We start from the raw sequence: 23,170 nt of genomic DNA, 5'->3' as shown, positions 1-23,170 counted from the left end.
TGGGAAATAACCCTTTACTGTTTAGAACTTTCTAAAGTCTCCTCTGAGGAGTTTCAGTCCCATTTGTATTAGCTTATAATCACAAGTGATTCTATGTCTTCTATGAGGATACAAGCACCATTCATTCCTCAACAAATCACTTACAGAATGAACCCACAGACATTTATGAAACACCTAATATTTACTCATTGCTGTGCAAGACAGCTATGCAGGTGATGAGACTTAGAATCTAAGGCAAGAGTTGAGAACTACCTTAAAAGGTACTTAAGAGCACACCACAGAAAAGGAATCCTATAGAGAGCAAGTTCTACAGGCCTTTGGAGGAGGAGGAGATTACCCTGGACAGGGCTCACAGGTCAGGTTTCAGACACAGATATGATCTGACTGGAGGAGAGGTAGCTGTCTGCGAGAGAAGGAAAACTGGGATAGAGATTCTAGGAGGATCTCAGAGCAGAGGTACGGGGGCAGGCAGGAGAGCAGAAAACCAGCATTCAAGGAACAGTGAGTGATGAAGTGTGGCTGATGTCGGCACGGCTGGGGAGTGGTCACAAAGAGTTGGACACAACTGAGCGACTGAACAACAAGATGCAAAGGGCACAGTACTGTCAGAACCTGAAGGTCCTTGACTACCATGCTAGGGGCACGCTGTCCTCAAAGAAGTTCTCTGGGTAGTGAGATCAGAGAAAACTAATGCTTTATACACTGTTATTTTATTTCATAATAACCCTGTAAAGTGGATATCATCACAATTTTAGAGATGAAGCTGTCTCAGCGCAAGGGGGAAGCATAATAAATCACATCTAATCCTGCTCAGAACACAGACAGGGCAACTAACATCAGCTGCCTGCGCTCTGCCTAACAGTCTGCCACTTCAGCCAGAACACTGGGAACACGCCTGCATACACACATGTCTGTGTGTACACACACCCTGCCTCCTCTCCGCTGCTCTACCTGGAGAGAATTCTCTGCTCCAATCTAGTGATCTACAGCGAAAGGTCTGGCTCAAGCCTGACCTTCTGAAACCTTCCAGGATCACTACAGATGAGAGCAGCAATCTGCCTCCTCTTTCACCTCCTCCCATCTGCAGACCACTGTTGAGAGATAATGAAGGTGAAAGCCAAGCCCCACACCAATGGGCAGGCATGGGGAAGACTGACTGGGGATGATGCTGTGGATAGAAGATGGGAGAAAGCAAGACCAAGGAGAGGTACAAGTTGTCAGGGAGCACTAAAGCTGCAGTCCAAGCCCACTCTATCCTAAAACAGGTGTCTGTAAGCAAAGGCACAAACTCCAGGAGTGAAGAATGAATTTGCATAGGCTATCAGTCTGTGAAGAACAGAGGTACCTGATCTCCTCAGACGTGGCTGGAGTGAAAAGCATCAGAAATGAGTGACAATGATCCACAGAAGCAACATCACAACCACACACATCAAAGTTTATAAGCAGGTGGCCACACTGACAGTCCTGACAGTGACCCAAAACGTCCAGAGAAAGCAATCTAGGGATCAAGGTCTAGTCATCAAAAAGACAAGCACCACCAGCTTAGCCCAGAGGCGGTGAGACTTCTGCTTTTGCAGAACCCTAGAAAATCTTCCTGGGATGGCATACCCTAATTTAGGGTTTACATTTCTCAAGCAGCATCATGACTTACAAGGAAAGACTTAAGGTCCCAAAATCACTTTACAAAAAAAGAATTGTGAATTTCTTGAGCTCAGAGGGAGAAATGTTAGGGTTCAACCTTGCACGCGTGCATTTTCAGTCGCTTCAGTCATGTCCGACTCTTTGAGACCTCATGGACTGCAGCCTGCCAGGCTCCTCTGTCCATGGTATCCTCCAGGCAAGAATACTGGAGTGGGCAGCCATGCCGTCCTCCAGAGGATCGTCCTGACTCAGGAATCAAACCCACATCTCCAGCATCTCCTGCACTGTAGGCAGATTCTTTACCCATTGAGCCATATGGGAAGCCCAGGGTTCAACCTTGTCAGTCTCTAAATTCTGCTTCCAATTCAGAATTAAATAACTGTAAACTTAGGGAGTTATCACAAACAAAATTGTCATTTTAGAGAAAAACCTTCAAGTTGATCTCCAAGTATCTCTCACAACAATTGCTGTTTAGTTGCTAAGTCGTGTCTGACTCTTTTTGCAACCCCATTGACTGTATCCTGCCAGGCTCCTCTGTCCCTGGGCTTTTCCAGGCAAGAATACTGGAGTGGGTTGCCATTTCCTTCTCCAGGGGATCTTCCAGACTCAGGGACTGAAGCCGGATCTCCTGCATTGCAGGCAGACGCTTTACTATCTGAGCCACCAGGGAAGCTGAGCTACCAGGGAAGCCCCTGGAAACAATAAGTGCACATAAAGACCTGCTTCAGTGCAGCCACTCAAAGCAACTCCTCAAGAACAAATTACCAGCCTTTACAATGTAGTCAGTTGGCTGCTTTTTGCCCCTTCTCTTTATTCTTTAAAAAAGAGCTATTACTTTTCTGTTTTCTGTCTTTTAATGGTGTTCTTGCTTAAATTCACTGATACCAGTCAGTTTTGAGGCCTCAGAGAAGTATCATTTTATAGAAAGAGGAGTTAACGAAAAACTGCAACAGATCCCTAAAGAGTCCATTACATGACAAACATTTAAACACGTGACGGGTCCCTTCAGGGTAGCAGGGATCACTCTGAGAAGGACGATCTCTCTCACAGTGACAGACACAAGCAGCACAATTTTTTATATAAAACTTTATTCTGATTATAATAATGCATATATATTGCAAAAATTTTAGAAAATATAAAAAATGCTGCCAGAGTTGCTGATTTTAGCTTCTAAGAAGCATAATGAGAGGACTAGGGAGAACAATGGACAATTAGTACTATTTTCTTAGGCCAACTTATCAACTATGGCTCTATTCCAGGCGTTCTCAGACTGCCAATGAGGAAGGAAATGCGCTACAGGGGGACCATCCTGTAATTACTGAACACCCCTGTGCTAAGGAGTGGCAGACCTCCTCAGAGACTGCAAGTTTAAGTAATCTGTCTGTTCAGCCCAAACATAATGGCCCAGGGGCCAGCCTGGTAACTACAGGAGAGGGGCAGGGTTTCCCTCCTCTCAGAGAGCCAATCAATGCTTGGAAAATGGCTCAATCACTGTGCATTGTTCAAGGACTGGAAAGAAACATCTCCTTAGAGGGCTGCTCTCAGAACTAGTCACACTCTTACCAATTAGTAAGACAAGCAGCCTTGTAGAGGGAATGTGGGCATAAAACTCACCTCTCAGACTCTGGGAAAAGTATACAGAAGTACCCACGGTGGGAGAAGGAAAAAGTGGCAGGTGAAGAGGAATCACATTTTCTCCCTGGGCTGTCTCAACCACTTGAATGGTATCAGCAGTTTTTCTAGGAAGATTCTCAAAGCAGCATCTCCAAGTTTTCAATGCCTACTAAACAGCTGCACATGGAAGATGGGACTACACTTCAAACCTGGCATGTGCCCACAAGCCTGGGCTCTGTCCCTCTTGGATCACTCTCTGGATTGCTTTGTCTCACTTCTGGTAGTGGTCCACCACCTTCCCCTGTCACCCAGGGTCAACATCTGAGTCCTGTTCTCCACTTCTCTGCTCATCCTCTAGATCCAGCTGACCACTCTGCCCTGGTATTTCTCCCTCTGCCCTCTCTCTTTTATTTGTGCTAGTACTCCCCAAAACCAGACTTCAGAACAGATGCTACTGTAAAATAGTTCAACTATTGCATTTAACCCCACACCTCTAATCCAACCTTCACTTGTGTTGCTGGTGATCTATCTACAACACTGTCCTGACCAAGGCAATTCTCCAGTCCCTCACCTCAAAACTGTACTTGCTTGGCACTTAAATTACTGAGTGGCCCAAATCCAAACTTCCAGTCAGGCCTCCACCTGTCACCTCCTCTCCCTCTGAAACTCTGGACAGAATGTGCGCCCTCCCCAGGACACTGCACTGATCATCTCCTCACACACCATCAGGCCTTCTCACACTATGCCTTTGCTTATGCTCTTCCTCGGACAATAATGCTCTTCTTTCTTTGTTCCTTTACTGAAGTCTTCCTCCTACCTCAAGTGTCAATCCCTTCAGAAAATTATTTTTCTCAATTTTCCTCTGAGTTTCCAAAACATTTGTTTATACTTTTATTATAGCACTTAATTTTGCCTCATTATAGTCTTTTGTCACCCCTCTTACACTATAATCCTATAATCTCTTGAGAGTAAGAATAAGCTGTCATTTATTTTTTGAAACTCTCATATCAATATTTCTCAAAATGCAGTCACTGATCGCATTTATCAGAATTACCAAGTCCTCCACAGATTTCCGCACACGCAGACCTGTGAAACCCAAAGCAAGGGATCCGCATCTTAACAAGCTGCCTGGCTCACTCTTGGGCTTATGGAAGCTAAGGACCACTGAGCTACATTATCCAGGGCTTACGCACTGCTGGCGACAGGTGCTGAGCAAAAGCGCACAGGTCTAACAACACACCTGGGGGCCACAGTGGACTTGCATTCGTTGTTTTCATAGAATCACTGAATGTCAGGGCCAAAGGACTTTATAGATGGTATAACGGCTTCATTTTTTGAACAATTAAAAGCAAAGGACAGGATAGAATATGTTTTCAAGTAAACTCTAAAAAAGAAAGACAATGACTAGACTAAGTCGGATGAGGACAGAAAAGGATGGTGAAGGTTTTCTGGGCCAGGGGCGGTGAGAAACGCAGCCCAGTAACTGGCACTGCCCGGTCAGCCGCTGCGGCCGCTGAGCAGTGTGTGTCCAAGGACTGACTGGAGAAGTGGGGGAGCAGGGGACCAAGCGAAAAAGAAGAAATGTGAAATAACCACAGAGGACAAGTTATCGTTATGGTCAAGAAATGAGTACCTTAAGAACAGGTATAAAGAAAAAGACAAATAAAAAAGAAAAGAGCAAAGATAATAATGCTGACATTAGGAAAAACTGGCACTTTGGACGCGCCAGGGACTTTCCTACACAGTATCTCTACCCGCTAAGGAACTTGCAAGTAGGCCGTCTAACCCTAAGGGTTACAAGATGAGGAAGCTAAGGTCGGCCACAGGCTGACAGGCTTGTTCAAGAACACACAGACAGTGGTGGCAGGACCAGAAGAGACCCACCCAGGTCTATCTGGCTCCACAGCCAGCTCTAGTCACTAACCCAAGGCTGTTGTAAAATACAAGCTGGAGAATGATTTTAAAAGTTACATGGGTGTATATGAGGGGATGAGAAAGAGGGGAGTGGATACTAAAACAGAAGAAAAAGAAAAAAGAGCTGAGGTGAAAAGCCTGACAGATGAATAAAAAGAAAGCGGATAAATAAAACAGTTCCAGGTTAGTATACTTTAACATTCTGTTATGGGAGGCTATGTGTCTGGACACAAAAATGGAAGTAACTAGGTTGGGAAGGATTTTTGAAAACTGTACTTCAATGCTTATTCTTGTACTACCCATGGTGTAATTACCACAGAAAGACTGGGAGGTGACTAGGTACAACCACAAACCATGTTACATTATAAAATGAAGGCATCAATTTCCTCTAGCCTTCACCTCAGAAACTGGACAACTCTTAAATATAAGTCACAGCACTGTAGTTCTATTTAAAACCAAATGTTCTCTCACAAGACATTAGTGGGAATGAGCTAATGAAACTACAGAGTATCCTTTTGAAGGACCGTTTGCCATATAAAACTAAAATTTTAGTGACCAAGTTTTATTGTATAATGAGGAAGTTCTCAGAAAATCAAGAGAAAAAAGCCAAAGCAGCATATGAAATTCTGGGCTATCTGCCAGATTCATTATCTGTTGTTTCCTTTAAAAAAAAAAAAAATTGGCAATGATTTACCAAACAATACAAAAGACAAAATAAGGCAATAATATTCCAAAGACATTTTTTCTCAATTTAGCATTTCCTTCTTTTCATCACCATATCCATCATCATTACTTATGTACTTTCCCATAAACAGAGATAAAAACAAAAATACAAAACACTGCCATTCTGATAACACCAGGGCCTTGACCAAGCATTCCAGAGCCGGGTCCCTAAGTGAGTCAGGCAGCCCTGAATCCGCCCCTCCCTTGTCTACCCCAGTGACCATAGATGAAAACGACTCAAGGTCTCTGCAAGTCCTGAGCCTTTCAACCTCTAGAGTTAAAGGTGTAATGAGGGGCCCTGCAGTCCCTGGAGTCAAGAACACTCCTGAGGGAACACAGCTTTCTTATACAATATGTTGCCAATACATCTCCAAAAAGTTCAAAGTACTTACAAATTAATTTCATTTAGAGGAAAGGAAACATCCTGACTCCAGCTGTAAAACTAGGATCTGATAGTTTCCTCATACAAGGAAACTAATTTTGTTCTGGTGTTTGCCCTCCAAGATAGTGTGAAAGAGAACAAGGATCAAGTAGAAATTGGATTGCAGAATTGAGATTTTGAATAAAACATTTTCACCTTTCAGTACTTCTTTTGGTCACTAAGGCTCACTGCCATCTAATAACTTGCTATAATCACAATCATATAGACAGCTCGGTTTCTTTTAAGAACCTACAGGGTAAACAAGGTAAAATTTTAAGAACTTAACGAATTCTCCTTTTCTTTCTACTGTTACCTAAATATAAGTGAGGCCTCTGCCTCACTGAACTTAGCATCTTTCAAACTTGCAATCCATTCCAAACCCCAATCTCCATGTTAAACTGAGTTAAACATTAAAAAAAAAAAAAAAACCCACAAACTTTTCTTCTATGAATGAGCTTTCCAACTTGCTTAATCTCCTCCAAGACATCTGCTTTCTGATGAAACCCAGAAACCGCCAATTCTTATTCACTGTGTGGTCTTAAAAGAGCCATATGCATCGATTCCTCTTGCAATATGGTCTCCAAATTTGGGTAAAGTTTTCTTGGAGCTATTTGACATAGTGTTCTATAAAAATGATCCAAGAGATGACACATTTTAAAGCTCTCTACCTCATTTACTGAAACATGTCCAAGTATAAAACTCATACAAACAAACAAACAAAAAATTGCTGCTTCTTTTTTTTTTTTTTAAGATTTGGGAATGAAATTTAGAGTTGTCCTAATAATACAACTAGCCTCTGCTGCCATCTAAAGGTAAAAACTATGAAGTGAGATCAAGAGTTATCAAGAAAACCAAAATTAACTTGCAGCATCAATGGTATACAAACAATGGAAACCCAATAACTTCCAGGCAGCTGAGCCTACCAATGACCATTCCAAGTCATGTTGTCTTTACAAACACGTATCAGTATAGCTCACCAGAAACAGGACCCATCAATACTGTCTTCAATATCGACTAGTTTATTGGACAGATTTCAGTTCTGAATAACCTGTGGTGCTCATTCCACATTCCTAGACAATCTGAGTCGGGAGATTTTGAGAAGGGATCTGGGCATCTGCAGTGCTTTAAAAGCCCCCCAGGTGGTTCTGATGAGCATCTAGGACCACCGGGCCATGAAACACTGGCCTTCTACAGTACGAAACCTCCCACAGCCAAGCAGACAAGAGTTCTAGGTAGAAAGAAACCTTAAAGCTTGTATCTAAATGAGACTCAACTATGGCAGTGTCTATCAAAGTATATCAGGCTGACCACCCTGCATCAGATAAATCACCTTGAGAGTTTATTAAAAATGTGGATTCCAGGGTGCATTCATAGACATTTAAATGAATTACAGTTCCCAGAGGTAACGTCCAAGAATCCACAATTTAAGTAGAATCCCAACACCGATTTTTGTACACTAGACAGGACAACCAATCTAAATCTTGACAAAGTAAAAGGACATCACTGAAACCTATTTTGTAGAGGCTATTATTAATGCTGTGGTTATAAGGTCAGCTGACTTACTCATGGTTTGCACAATATGTTGATATTCACAGAAATGTCCTGACCCTTTAAGTATTTCTTTCCTTTTTTATCCTTTAATATAACTTAGTGTGCTTTTTTAATTACATACTTATTAATTACAGAAAACGTAGGGAGTATAGAAGATATAAGAAAAATAAAAAACACTATAACTCCACTAACCAGAGTTAACCACTGATTTGTTGTTGTTCAGTCACTTAGTTGTGTCTCACCCTTTGTGACCCCAGGGACTGAAGCATGCCAGGCTTTCCTGTCTTCCCTATCTCCTGGAGTTTGCTGAGACTAATGTCCATTGAGTCTGTGATGCCATCCAACCATCTCATCCTCTGTCATCCCCTTCTCCTCCTGCCCTCAATCTTTCCCAGCATCACTGTCTTTTCCAATGAGTTGGCTCTTCGCATCAGGTGGCCAAAGTACTGGAGCTTCAGCTTCAGCCATCAGTCCTCCCAATGAATATTCAAGGTTGATTTCCTTTAGGATTGGCTGGTTTGATCTCCCCACTGGTGTATTTTCTCCTAGTATTTTCTCTTCAAATATACACAGTTAAAGCATGTATAGAGTTTTAAAGCCTGCTTTTAACATTTCCAGTAAACACTCTCCTATATCTTCAAAAGCATCATTATTTAAAGACAGCATAATATTTTCATGTGATTACAGTGTAATTCATTTACTCTACACTGATTTTTACAGCCTTAAACTCTGTCCGTTTTTCATTGTTACAAATAATGCTAAAACAGAGTGCCTCGCCTGCATCTGTGATCACTTCCCGGCAGGAGACTGGTATCAGAGCACCACTATTTCGGTGCTGTGCTTGCGCGCTGTGCTCAGTCTCCCGGTCGTGTCCCACTCTCTGCGAGCCCATGGCCGGTAGCCCACCAGGCTCCTCTGTCCATGGCGATTCTGCAGGCAAGGTATTGAGTGGGTTGCCATGCTTAGGATTAAGTATTCAAAAATGTCAGTACGAACACCAAAGCCTAACAACTCTCCTCGTGCCCAGGCATAGAGAAGGCTGTACCAAAAGAAAGCATAGTCCTCATATAGTTTATACTTTATTGAAGGATTCACATTTTCTAGCCAAGTCTGTGTAGTATTTATTTGAAAACCTAAATGTGGTTGCTATTAATAGTTAGGGGACATTTAAAATGTGAATGTTTACATAAAGAGACCATGGGACTTTACTGTACTTTTATCAGTACATGTGTAAACAGATTTCTATAGAACAAAAAACAACACAAAAAGGGTTTCCATAAGAACACTATTTGAAATCTATGATGAAAAATACAATGGATTTTTAAAAGATTTCTATTTTTGAGGTCACAGCAAGGGAGGAACAATGCAACAAAATGGGGGAAGTTGTCTTCATCATCATCATCATTGTGGGTTATAATGGGAGAACTACAGTTACCTGAGACCTTTTTCCCATCTCTTTACCAACATGTATTCTTAATCAAGAATATTTTTCCTAAATAAGTAAGAGTATATTTCTAAGCAAATATGAACTAAGTCAAGTCTTTAACTCTTTCACACTCCACAACCTACTTTCCCAGTCAAGATCATTCAACCTGTGACTCCTCTCTCACCCTTCATATGCTGTGGATAAATATTAATTCAATTGTACCTCCACAATATGTCTTCCCTCAACTTAAGTCCTTACTATTCCCCTACCACCATCACCCCCGCACCACCCCCCCCACACACAGAGTCTATAGAATCAGGTACAATTTTCCCTATCTAGCCCTAGTCTACATTCCCATTCTGTTTCTCAAACACAATCTAATTTAAAGTCATTCCACTTCTCAACTGTATCCAATTTCCTACCTCAGGAACATTGTCAAAAAAGTATTCCTTTACTCTGGAATGCTCTCCCATTCTGCTGTTAACAATCCTACTAGTCTTTGGAGTGAGTGAAGTTGCTCAGTCATGTCCGACTTTTTGCAACCCCATGGACTGTTAGCCTACCAGGCTCCTCTGTCCGTGGAATTTTCCAGGCAAGAGTACTGCCGTGGGTTGCCACTTCCTTCTCCAGGGAATGTTCCCGACCCAGAGATCGAACCCAGGTCTCCAGCATTGGAGGCAGACGCTTTACCCTCTGAGCCACCAGGGAAGCCCCTAGTCTTTGGAGGCCCAAGACAAATGTTACTTTCTCAATGAAGCTCTCTTAGATCCCTCAGTTGAAATTCACCTTTCTCTGGCAATCTCATTAAACTCTGAGATGAATTTGGGACACTTCTCTTGTTTATCTCCCACTATACCATGATTGCTAAAAAGCAAGAAACATAACCTATTTATCTCTGTATCTGACATTATCTACACTTGAGGGTCTTGAACACAGCACACACTTAACTCATGTTGATGAACTGTTTAACTGAATTTTTTTTCTTCAACATGACAATCCTTAATCTGATATGTCCCTAGAACCTAGTGTTTTCAAAAAAGCCAGAATCTCCAATCTGACTCTATGTCCTGAACAATGTCTGCTTCTCTACCAACTGTACTATTAACTACCTTCTGTTTTTCTGTTTAATTCAAGATTAAGGAGGTATGCAAGCAGAGAATTCCAACACGGATCCCTAAACCAAAATCTACAGGCATCACTAAGCCTTCCCCTAAAGCTCCCCCAGGACCTATGGATAAGACTGGCTGTGGGAAGCTACACATCATAAGGACTGTCACCTCTAACACTTTCCTCCACTTGGGAGGGAAAAGGTAAGTTATGCCAATGCAGTGCCTGGATACATTCATGACAGAAATATCTGGGAAGCTGGAGTTATTAGCATGGAAGGACAAAGATGAAGGGCCACCTCTCCAGGAAATGGTGAAGCAGCAGACAGACAGATGGTTCATCCACAGGTTGCTGGGCCAGGTGAATACCTTCCTGAAGGAGCAGCACAACTACAATTCTTGCACCTCTGTGTGTATATGCAGACACATACACATAAAATCACAGACCCAGACACACACCCCAAATCCTCCCAACTCGTCAGCCTTCTTATAATGCAACCCAAAGCTGGACATTAGCCCAAAACAGGACTGGATGTGTTGGAATAGTTTGAAAATTTTCTGGCGAACCCAGAAGTAATTCTTCATTCCACAGAACTTTGCTAAGAATATGTGGTAGCAAGAATTCCTACTCTGCTTCAAGAAAGTCAGATTATCTTCATCAAAATGGCAAGCTGATTAAATCATACTTTAAGGTCTAAAAATATGACTTCTTTTGACCCAGGAGGAGAAAAAAAAAAGTGGTTCTTCTTAGTTACAAGAAAGAAAGAAACAACAAAAATGAGTAACAGCCAAACACGCCCTTTTTGTGGCCTGCCTGGTAACTGCTGGGGTGGTGTGTATACTTGGCTGCCGGCACTCAGTCTTCTGTCCTTCTTTTCCTAGTAAGTTGCCCCCCCTGTATATACCAGGCCATGGAATCTCACTGCTAGGCTTATAAAGCAAACCATTTTAGATTGACATCTCTACTTTCTATAGTAATCAGGACATCTGAGAGTCAAAGGTCACTAATTCTGCGATCTTTTAGGGAGATATGAATCACTGTCTTAGATGTTTTAAAAAAAAATTTATCATCTCATATGACATTTTTAAATTACATCTGAATCAACACTGTAGAAAAATCACTTGATCCAACAAAAGCTTGTGATCAGGAGACTCAAGTTCCAATTCAAATTTTTCACTCATTTGACAGAGCTTGGCATTCATTAAACTAGGCCCTGAGTTTCCAGAATGTAAAAACAGAAAAGCTAAATAATTCCCCTGGTTCCTTCAAGTTCTGCTCATCCATGACTACATCCAACTACAGAATACTGAATCCAACCAATCATCTATGAGGCAGAGCTCAGGTTCCTGGCAGTAAACTAGTTATTTTCTTCCCACTAAAAACTCACTGAGTCTAGAGAAAGGTGTGTCTGTAATTTAGTGTGGGCAGAGTGACACAATGATGTTTTAAGACAAATAAGGTGTTTTTGACATGGGGCACAGATATCTCACAAAGCTTCAGTCAAAAAATAAATAAATAAATAAATTCTAGAAGAGAATGACCCAAGGTTTTCTATACTTTGGCACCAAGAACTGGAGGCATGATCCTGGAAGAAACCCTCCTGGTTGAGGACAGTGCTTTAGCTCACTGTCCTGGGATGCAGTCAGCCGAGCAGGAGCAAGGGAACTTCCATTTCCACATTCATCCAGCCAAGCCCGCTCCAGCGCACTGATGTCAGTATACAAATGCCCCTGGGGCCCGCTTCAGTTTCAGGGAAGAGGAAAAGGAGCTGAAAGCCTGGGCAGCACTGAGCTATGCAAGTTAAAAAGAGGGATGACGTGCAGCAGGCAGCAGGCAAGTGGCATAAGGGGAGGGTAGGGGGGTTAATTGGATTAAAAACACCAAGTGGAAAAGTCTAAGTTAAAGGAAAGCAGTAAGAGAACAATGGAAGGAATGAACTACAAAAGCTGATAACCCTCTGACATGACAACAATATGAGACAGTTCAGAAGGAAGTACAGGGCAGTAATAGGGAGATGGTGAAGTGGGAAAAAGTGGAGGGTGCTTATGACTGTGCCTGATATTAGCAGGTAATATTCAGCAAACAGAGAATGAGTGAATGAGGGACAGAAAAGCCATTTAGTCAAGAATTAAGTGAGAAAATGTGCTAAGAGATGGCAATGGTACATGACAGGGTTTGGAAAAGCGGTTATGCTGCATAACATTCAACACTGATAATTATGCTAATACAAAGAGGAAACACTGAACCTCGTAGGGTGGAACCCAAACAGACTGGAAAGAAGCATGAAACAAGACAGGAAAAACAAGCACCAACAGTAGTCACAGAAAAACACAACACCCTGTGAATATTTTACTTTGAGGATGAGCATGCAAACAGCAGAAATCCATCTTTAAATGGATTTTATTTTCTTGGACTCCAAAATCACTGTGGACAGTTACTGCAGCCATGAAATTAAAAGACACTTGCTCCCTAGAAGAAAAGCTATAACAAACCTAGGCAGCAAATTAAAAACAGAGACATTACTTTGCCAACAAACGTCTGTATAGTCAAAGTTATGATTTTTCCAGTAGTCATGTATGGATGTGAGAGTTGGACCATAATGAAGGCTGAGTGCCAAAGAATTGATGCTTTCGAGCTGTGGTGTTAGAAAAGACTCTTGAGAGTCCTTTGGACTTCAAGGAGATCAAACCAGTCAATCCTAAAGGGAATCAGTCCTGAATATTCACTGGAATGACTGATGCGAAAACTAAAGCTCCAATACTTTGACCACGTGATGCAAAGAACTAATTCATTGGAAAAGATCCTGATACTGCGGAAGACTGAAGGCAGGAGGAGATGGGGCCAACAGAGGACGACATGGTTGGATGGCATTACTGACTCGATGAACATGAGTTTGAGCAAGCTCCGGGAGTTGGTGATGGACAGGGTAGCCTGGCAGGCTGCAGTCCATGGGGTCGAAAAGAGTTGGACACGACTGAGTGACTGAACTGAACAGAATACTATTTAGACAGGTCTTTAAAATAACAAAATCTATTCTAACAAAAGGATTACCAGCCAAAAACTATACTTCTTATTTTAAAGCAATGTGTAATACAGCAAAAATGCATGAACAACTTACAACCAGGGAAAGTTCAACAAATGGTGTTTGACCTGTAACACAACCAAAATATAAAGAATTCTGCCTCCTGAGCATAATCCTGTTTCTGCAGAAATATGGTTCTTCTAAAAATAAAAATAAAAGAAGCTATCCTAATAATTTTAGAGTGCTTTCATTAGGTTAAATTTTTAAAAACAGATAAAAATACAAGTGAACAAAGATACATTCAAATTGTGAAAAAAAGTTTAATAACCTGATATTTGTATGCTGGAGTCTTTCCTCAGCTCTTCATTTATTTAACTTCAATGATTTCTGAACTGATCTCCTTATAACTTTTTAGAATCAAGTGTCTGATTTTAACAGGAAACTGATTGATCTAATACATGACTGGCAATTATGGGCTAAGTAATGGAGTAACTGATGTGATGCTGGAATTTTCTTTGGGACCTTTTTCAAATGATATGTGTCATAACACTGGGGGTCTGACACTGAGTCAGAGGCAGGGATCTGCAGCCCACAGGCCAAATTCAGCCCACGGTCTTTCTGTATGTTCTCCAAGTTAAGAATAGTTTTTATATTTTTAAATAGGAAAAAATATCAAAAGAAGAATATTTTGTGAGATGTGAAAATTACATGAAATTCAGATTTCATTGTGTATAGATGACATTCTATTGGAACACAGCACGTTCATTTATTTACATATTGATTATAGGATCACTTTTACGCCACGATAGCATAAAAGTGGAGTGGCTGTGACACTGGCCAACACAGCCTAAAACACTTACTACCTGGCCTTTTACAAAAAGAGTTTCCTTACTGCTGTTCTAGTGTGATCTAGACTAAAAAGGAACTTAACAACTTAAGAAATGCTTTATCAACTAACTGTTAAAAGCAATGCTAGCAATTTAAGAATGTGACTAAAAATTCCATAAAAGCTGATGAAAATGAAAAAACTGTATTTCAAGCTTGCTTGTGATATCTTTTGTAAAATGTATACTTCCACATTTGCACTAAAGTGTTCAACTAAAGAACATCAGATAAGAACAGGTCAAAGGATTTATGTCACAAAATAATGTAATGTGCAACTGCTGAATCTGAGTGGGGAAGCAAACTATTTCTAGGCCTTCTAAATACCTGGTATTTTCTAAGACAGCAGAACTACTATACATGTTATTTAGAGAAAGATGTGTAAATCTGCACCTTTAAATATTCATAATTGTTGTCAAGAACCACTTCTTTAGGGATTCCCAAGTGGAGCAGTGGTAAAGAATTGGCCTGCTAATTCAGGAGATGCAAGAGACATGGGTTCAATCCTGGGTTGGGAAGATCCCCTGGAGAAGGGAATGGCAAACCACTCTAGTATTCTTGCCTGAAAAATTCCATGGACAGAGGAGCCTGGCAGGCTACAGTTCATGGGGTCTCAAAGAGTCAGACATGACTGAGCATGCATGCATACATACGCATACCACTTGTTCAATCATTTACAAGAATCACAGAAATTGTGTACAGTGAAGTAAAACTTATGGACTTCCCTGGTGGCTCAGACGGTAAAGCATCTGTCTACCATTAAGGAGACCCGGGTTCGATCCTTGGGTCAGGAAGATCCCCTGGAGAAGGAAATGGCAGACCACTCCAGTACTCTTGCCTGGAAAATCCCATGGACGGAGGAGCCTGGTGGGCTACAGTCCATGGGGTCGCAAAGAGTAGGATACGACTGAGCGACTCCACCACCACCACCACAAGTAAAACTTGGTCAATTTGTTACAATCTTCAAGTACAGAACAAAAATGTTGTATGCTCTCTCCTCTTTCTTTTTATAATTTATCCTACCCCTGTTTTCTGCCCTTAAACATCTGTCTTAAAATAATATTACTTGCATTTTGATTGAACCATATCAATGTGTAACTCTCATAAGGTAAACAGATTATGTTTTTTCCTCTAATTCCATTGCAATTACTAAAAGAGGGCCAAGCATGAGGGCTCAATAAATGATTTTGAAAACAACATGCTCTGATATTGATCCTGTGATGTATGTTATCAACATCAACTGTAAATATTCCAAGTCTGAATTTTACATGCAGAGGCAATGCTTTATAATATCTACCATGCATGGATGCCTATAGGTAAAGTTAATGCTGTAAGGCCTCACTTTGGTGTTAGAAAAGCAAAAAAACCCCACAAAAACTGAAGCTACTTACGCTTAAAAAATCCAAGGTGTGCCCCAACTTCACCATTTCCAGAAGGAACTTAGCATAAAGCAATGTGATTTTTTAAAGGATAAAGTAATATTACAACAAAAATATTTATAATGCTTACTTCAGTAATTTCAAACAAAATGAACACTCACAAAGATTTTAGGTGATAAAAGCCATCACCAGTGGGAATTATCAGCTCATTTACAAAGCAAAAGTCTTCTGTCCTTTCAAATACAGAATTTAAAAACATAAGTTAAAAACTAAACCCAAATGTGGTTAGAATGAAACGGTAGTAGACACAGTTGTAAAACACCAACTTCTAATATGTTTTCAGAAAGAGAAAAACAACATCTGCCAAGTTTAACAAAAGCCTGAGCAAGATGTTGACAACCCTTCCAGTGGACCAAGTTTCTTTAGATGTGGAAATCCTATGTTAAAGTCTCCAAGATGTGGCTGGGAAATACTAACAGTCAATTTCTTAATGAACAAATTCTTAATGAGTGTCTTCTAAGTACCCAGATACTACTACAGGCCCTGAGGATACAGCAAAGAACAAGATAAACAAACCTCTGCTCACATGGTGCTTATGTACTAGTGTGGGGAGACTGCAATAATTTAATAAGGAAAATAATAGTTGGTGACCAATGCTCTGATGAGAATTACTGTAACATGATAATGTAAGTGGATAGCTACTCTAGACTGACTGATCAGGAAGGGCTTCCTATTTAGTATGTTTGAACTTAGCTCTTAATGTCAAGAAAAGGCCAACCATTCAAAATTCAGGACAGCCCAGAAAGGAAGAGTAATACCTACTGCAAATGGATAAGACAGAATGAGCTTGGTCAGTTGCGGCACAGTATGAAGGCTGGTGTGGCTGGTACAGAATAACCTAGAGGAGAGTAAGTAGGTTCCAGCAGATAGCAACCACGGTAAGCAATCCAGGGGGGAAGCCACTGACAGGTTTAAGCAGGAATGTGATGTGATTGATCACTGCAGCTGCTGAGCGAAGAACAGAGGGACAAGATGGAAGTTGGGAGCCCTGTTAGTTTACTGCAGAGGTTTAGGCAAGTGAGGATGACAGCACATATTCAGATGATGTAAACAAACAAGCAAAAAAATAATAATAAAAGGAAAAATAAATTCAGGATGTGTTTTGGAGACAGAGACAAGACTGGATAGATCAGATATAACAGGTGAAAAAAGTAAATGAATAAATCAGAATATTCCTAGGCCTTTGTGAAATTGGTTAATTGGTGACTGAATTTACTGAGATAGGGAAGTCTGGAGAAAAAGCAGCTTTGGGGAAAACTTCAGGAGATGGGCCTCATTTACATTTAACATTTTCGTCAAATAAGTAAAGACTTCAAGAAGACAGCCAGGTATATGAGCCTTGTGTTCTAGGGCCAAGTATGAGTATCTGGGAAGAGACTGTTCTGAAAAGTCCAATGGTGCAACCAGATTATTTGCATCTCAGAGTAGTCAGTGATCTTTAGAACAGTACACTTGGCAAGACTAAGAGTTAACAGATAATTTGACAACAATGACATATATAAACAAAAGGTTTTTTAAACTATTATTTTAGAGATGAAATTATCATTGATAATTAAATAACTTTGAGAAATTTAAGTGCACAGACTGGCTTCCTGACTGCCTGTCTATGAATCTCTGCCTCTCCACTTACCAACTGAATAACACTGGGCAAATCACTTAACTACTTAGGGCCTCAATTTCCTCCTTAAAAAAAAAAGGAGATAATAGTACCTATATATCATGGTTATAGAATAATCTGTGAAGATTAAATGAGCCAGTACATGGAATGCAATCAAAACAGTATCTGGCAAAGAGTCACCACTCAACAAGTGCAAATCAGTATTGTTACCTGCGATCTCCCTGCACCATACACAGAAATGTCTTCATACTTCAGTTTTCTAGTTAGATGCTGAGTAAGATGGCATCAAAGGTTTAGAATAACCAGGGAAGCATAGAAAAAACACTCCTCAAAAGAAGTGGAAGCGAAGAGTCCTGCAGTTTGCTAAAAATATTCTCTTTAAAAGTAAGTTATATATGTGCCAGTCATTCCTAAATGCATGTCTCCAGATGCAACCCTGGAGCTGTAGACTCATAAACCCAGCTGTCCACTGGACTCTTGACTTGATAATTTAGTGAGCATATTATTGGAATAAAAAGGGAAAACAATCAGTGTTCTCTTCAGTAAGTTAATGACTGACTGCTTCCAACAGCAGGAATTCTTTGCTCTGCTCCGTAAGTCACAAAAACTGTAATGTGAGTAACATTCAGCTTCACATTGAGAAAGGGCCCGGTTTGGTCAACTGCACCCGGCCACTTTAGCACTAATGTTTTGGAGCCACGATTCTGCTGCATGTACTGTTTACTGTGTGTATTACAGTAATTATGTGTTATGTAGGATTACGTATGGTTGTTTAATCACTAAATCGTATCCCACTCTGCAACCCCAGGGACTATAGCATGCAAGTCAATAATTTCTTAAGGTAGGCAAGGAATAAAGCAGAGCAGAAGGAAATAAGTGAAATGAAACATCAGAAATCACGAGAGGATTCCTAGGTTCTGTTGCCTGAGGCAGACTGCGCAGCACCCACTTCAGCAGAGCCAACTCTCGGTTGCCTTGTCCTGGGCCATGACTCCAATCCCCAACGATGATGCCAACAGGGTAACCAGACATCTCAAGTAGGCAGTCCCAGCAAAATTCTAAGAGCATGGCTTTCCACTCTCAAAAGTGTCTAGACTGGATGAGAAATTGTATGTCTACTTGTGTGCATTATCACCAGAAGTCCTGTAGCATGCATTCACTCATTCAGCTAATATCTACTAAACATCTACCAAGTGCCAGGTCCCATGTTGGGCTCCAGTACGATTCAGGATTCTAGCACAGGCATACCGTGGAGATATTTCAGTTGAGTTCCAGACCACCACAATAAAGTGAGTATCACAATAAAGACAGTCACATGAATTTTTTGGTTTCCCAGTGTGTATAAAAGTTACATTTCACTATTCTGTACTCTATTAAGTGTGCAATAGCATTACATATAAAAAGAGTACATACCTTAAGTAAAAAATAATTTATTGCCAAAAAAGGCTAACCAACACAGGGTCAATGCAAACCTTCAATTGTTTAAAAAAATGTAGTATCTGTGAAGCACGACAAAGTGCAAAAAAAAGGAATGACTCTAGAAAAACAACAGGTTATGAAAAGTCAAACTGCTGCCGCTGCTAAGTCGTTTCAGACGCGTCCGACTCTGTGCAACCCCATAGAGAGCAGCCTACCAGGCTCCTCCATCCCTGGGATTCTCCAGGCAAGAATACTGGAGTGGGTTGCCATTGCCTTCTCCAATGCATGAAAAGTGAAAAGTGAAAGGGAAGTCGCTCAGTTGTGTCCAACTCTTTGCAACCCCATGGACTGCAGCCCACCAGGCTCCTCCATCCATGGGATTTTCCAGGCAAGAGTACTGGAGTGGGATGCCATTGCCTTCTCCATGAAAAGCCAAAAGATGTATGCAAAAAAAGGTCATATGTAGATCAAGATCTTTAGTAATGGACTCTGAATTACAAAGCACATCCAAGAAGTCATGAAAACAGCAAAAACGGTTTATTTACTTGACAACAGATAGCCGGATGAGTATTTTATGCAGTATGTGTCAGGGTTTGGGCATCCATGTGTATATATAGCTTCCTCTTAGGAAATGTACATAAGAATTCATAACCACGAATGTTAGGCTTTTGTGGTAGATAAACGTGGACTTCTGAATAAATGAGTAAATGCTCCATCACCTTGCCACCATAAGCATGAACTGGGAACAGGGGATCTTCAAGGAAAGATGTTTACTTTTATAGACAAGTAGCATAACACATCAGTTTTAAAAAGAACCCGCCTGCCAATGCAGGAGACGCGCATTCGATTCCTGGGTTGGGGAGATTCTCTGGAGTAGAAAAGGACAACCCACTCCAGTATTCTTGGCTGGAAAATTCCATGGACAGAGGAGCCTGGTAGGCTACAGTCCATGAAGTCCCAAAGAGCTGGACATGACTGAGCATACACACAGTGTAACACATACAGGAATAAAGGCATATTACAACTATCTTTTCTTTCTGTGACTTAAGGCACTATTTCTCTTTTGAGTTTCAAAACAAAATATAATTCACACATTTTAGACTGATGTTCCTCGATTAACACTGGTAGGATTAGGAAACCTGAAACCTGTGATTTCTTCTGAATCAGAAACATTATTCAGATTAGTTAGACAAATCACCAATAACTAATTAACCAAGCAGATCTCAAGGAAGCACATATACTTACCATTCTTCAGAGCAGGTAACAAAGCAAAGGCCTCTGGTAAATTTAACGTTGGCAATTTTCAAAGCTCAGACTTACAGTTAGAAGGAACCTAAAAAGTAGGGTGATCCTGGAGACTGCAACATACCTTGATGGGAATCCTGGCAACTTAGATGAGAGAGGCTGTAGCACTTCACAGTTCTATCTAGGTTCAAAGTTTAAAACTCTTGGTTGGTAAGATCCTTAAAAAGGTGATCTCTAAGGATCCCTCACTTTGCAGTTTGTGACACTGAGGACCAGAGAAGCCACACAGTAACGTGAGAAAAGTGTGACCTTGAAAGTCAGGTGCTCTTAACTAACCTCTTGCCAGATCTCTCCCTTGTCTGTCATTCAAACATGAAGGTAACACTTACCTTTTAGGCATGTTATGAATATTAAATTGAAATGCTTACCTTTTAGGCATGTTATGAATATTAAATGAAAATGCTTACTTTTTAAGCATGTTATGAAGATTAAGTGAATTCATATTTATGAAAACATCTGGCATACAGTAGATACTCAATACATGTTAATTTCCTTCTTTTCAAAGGGTGACTAACTTCAGAGACACATAGCTGGCAATGGGCAAGAGAAAGGACTAGAACCAAGAATTAAGATCCCCTTCACCACTCAAAAAATTTTTACTTCTTAATTAGCCTTTATCCTTGAATCATGCCATGAAATATAGTTTTTAACACCTCAGTTATGAGAGGCAGGGGTTATTAAACGTGAGATACCACAACAGGCAAAAAAAGGTATCTGTGCTTTCAAGCACATACATCTGCTAAAACCAAAGCCACAAAAAGAGTCAAGAAGTTTAATCAAGGAAGTATTATACTGTCAACCTTTGTAAAAATGCCATCTGCTCTGGATGTACCTAAAGCCTGTCCTTCTGGAAACAATGCTGTAGAAAACAGAATTCTGTTGTTTTTAATGGCTATTTCTCAACTGATATTTCAACATTAGTATTTGTAGCAAATTATGTATCAACTGTCAATCACGTGCAAGGCCCTGTGGACTCTACAGACATAAATCAGGCTTTGGCTTTTTCTTCAAAAAATCTTAGAATCTAGTAAAGAAGAGAGGCAGACCTTGAAGAATGATTTTTAAAAAACAATTGTATATTAAGCCAGGGACTTGAAAAACTCAAGGCCAGCTTGTGATTAGAAATTATTTAATGCTTTATTTGATGCTATCTACTCAAGGATAAAATGTTCACTGCACTGGCAGTGGGTACACACAACATAATAAACACTATTCAAATTGTGTTAACTGAATTCTAGTCTTGTTTCTGACACCAACCAGCTTTGTGAAATTGTCATGTTATTTGACATCTTTAGGTCTCATGTTCCTCAGCTGTCAAATGCGTGAGTCCAAGCGAATCTCCAAGTCGCAGGTTCTAAGAGTCCAAATTACATGATGATGATGATGATGATGATGATTCTAAGAGTCCAAATTACATGATGATGATGATGATGATAGCAAGAAAACCTAAAGCTTTTATTTACTGCGCACATGTTATGTACCAGGCACTGTGCTAAAGGGCATCATTTGTGTTATCTTCATTTAATCTTCACGACAATCGTACAAAACTGGCATCATTACCCTTATTTTACGGATGAGGGAAAGGAAGTGAAACAGTATTAAAAGGCTGTAGGAGCGACCTAACAGAAGCAGCCTGAATCTAATCCAGGAGTTAACCCCTAACCGCTACGCTCAAACTCCCAGTCTTATCCATTAAGAAATAAGGAAAAACAGAAAACAGCTAGGGAAGGGACTCCTCCTGGCTAGAGGGCAGATCTGGGTTACTGTCACTCTTGTGTGTTTCACGTGTTAGTAGATCTCTTGCCCCACTTGCTCCGCAGCGCTCGCGCGCTCCCACAGCGGCGCGCACCGCCGCGGGACCGACCGCGGCGACCGCCAGCGGCTGCGCCGGCGCGGGCTGAGGCTCACGGAAGGGCTGGGGGTGCGCGAGGCCCCGCAGGAGCGCGGGCAGAGTGGGTACCTGGGCTGCTGGCTGCTCCTGCCGGCTGGTTCTCCCACCACTCGTCTCCAAGGTCGTCTGCCATCGCCACGCGGGACTCGGCCGGGGCGGACCACCAGGGACGAGCAGGCGCTAGCCGGGATTCGCGCTGCCTCAGAGCCGGGAAGCGGGCGTTGCAGCACGCGGAGCCTCTCCTCAGACACGGTCGCCTCCGCCCCGTGGCGATGACGTCATAACATCGGCCCCGCCTCCCCGGCCGCCGAGTCCAGCTCGTCGCAGTTTCTACACCAGTGTGGAGGAGCAGGATCAGTTTGAAGACTTAAAATAAACCCCTACAAAAGCCAAAAGAAGAGAAGACACGTAAATAAAAATAAAACTGTATCAGATTTTTAAATTCTTATTTTAAAACTTTTTGTTTAGGTTTTATTCCTGCCGAATAGATATTGTCGAATGTGGGAGACAGAATGCTAAGACAGTTTTTCTCCATTCAGTTTCAAAGGCTTTGGGTCGCGGGAGAAGACCGTAGCACGTGGATGTGTTTTCGTCCGTGTGTTACAGTTTGGGCGTCTGTCTTTTGCACTGTTTGCTTTTTTGAAAAACGTACCCAAGTCATGACCATGAATTTTGGACCTTTGTGGTAGATGAGAGTACTGTTGTTGTTTTTTAATACGGTATGAGGGAAGAAAATGTTCCCTGGTCCAGAAGGGATTGCCCACGGACAGACCCGAGAAATCAGGGTTTCAGAGTCGACTTCCCCACATGCCCTTCGGTTGCGCCGACCCCTCTCGGTTTTGTGAAACAAGGGAAGAAGAAAGGAGCCAACTGCTGCCCAAGTTTGGGTAAGAGACCTACAATGCTGGTCTCACGTCCTGAAGTGGCAGAGATGGCTGCTTGGCGCCTTGTGCTGGGGCCAGCTGGAAACTAAGTGTGGACGATACTTTTCAGGACAGACACTGAGGTGAAAGCCATACAGAAATGCATTAAATACACGCGGTGTGCCTGGCACTGTGTTTTGAATACTGGTTTAAAGATGAATATGATATGATCCCGCCTTCCAGAGTTCACCAACTTGAGAAACTACTGCATGTAAGAGTAAAGGTCTAAGCTAATGATGGGAATGCATTCTCAGAAAGGACCGAGACTCTCAAT

The 23,170-nt window shown here is 41.4% G+C and overlaps 2 protein-coding genes across 3 annotated transcripts in view; one reads left to right on the top strand and one right to left on the bottom strand.

Annotated features, from left to right (window-relative positions):
• Positions 1-10,619, top strand: part of FILIP1L (filamin A interacting protein 1 like) — a 293,518-nt gene extending 282,899 nt beyond the window's left edge. The window contains exon 6 of the mRNA XM_043892565.1: positions 10,425-10,619. Within this exon, the coding sequence (XP_043748500.1) occupies positions 10,425-10,604 (180 nt within the window). The 3' untranslated portion in view covers positions 10,605-10,619. The remainder of the gene's footprint in view (positions 1-10,424) is intronic.
• CMSS1 (cms1 ribosomal small subunit homolog) overlaps positions 1-22,250 on the bottom strand; it is a 372,794-nt gene extending 350,544 nt beyond the window's left edge. Inside the window, exon 1 of one of the 2 annotated variants that reach the window (XM_043892584.1) lies at positions 22,043-22,250. In XM_043892584.1, coding sequence (XP_043748519.1) covers positions 22,043-22,106 — 64 coding nt within the window. In that variant the 5' untranslated portion in view covers positions 22,107-22,250. The remainder of the gene's footprint in view (positions 1-22,042) is intronic. The other variant, XM_043892586.1, reaches the window with a different exon arrangement.
• Positions 22,251-23,170: the final 920 nt, after the last annotated feature.

Source organism: Cervus elaphus, chromosome 31 (assembly GCF_910594005.1).
Source record: "Cervus elaphus chromosome 31, mCerEla1.1, whole genome shotgun sequence".
Lineage (NCBI taxonomy): Eukaryota > Metazoa > Chordata > Mammalia > Artiodactyla > Cervidae > Cervus > Cervus elaphus.
The sequence above is the reverse complement of the archived record's forward strand: the minus strand, read 5'-3'. Positions and strand labels throughout refer to the sequence as shown.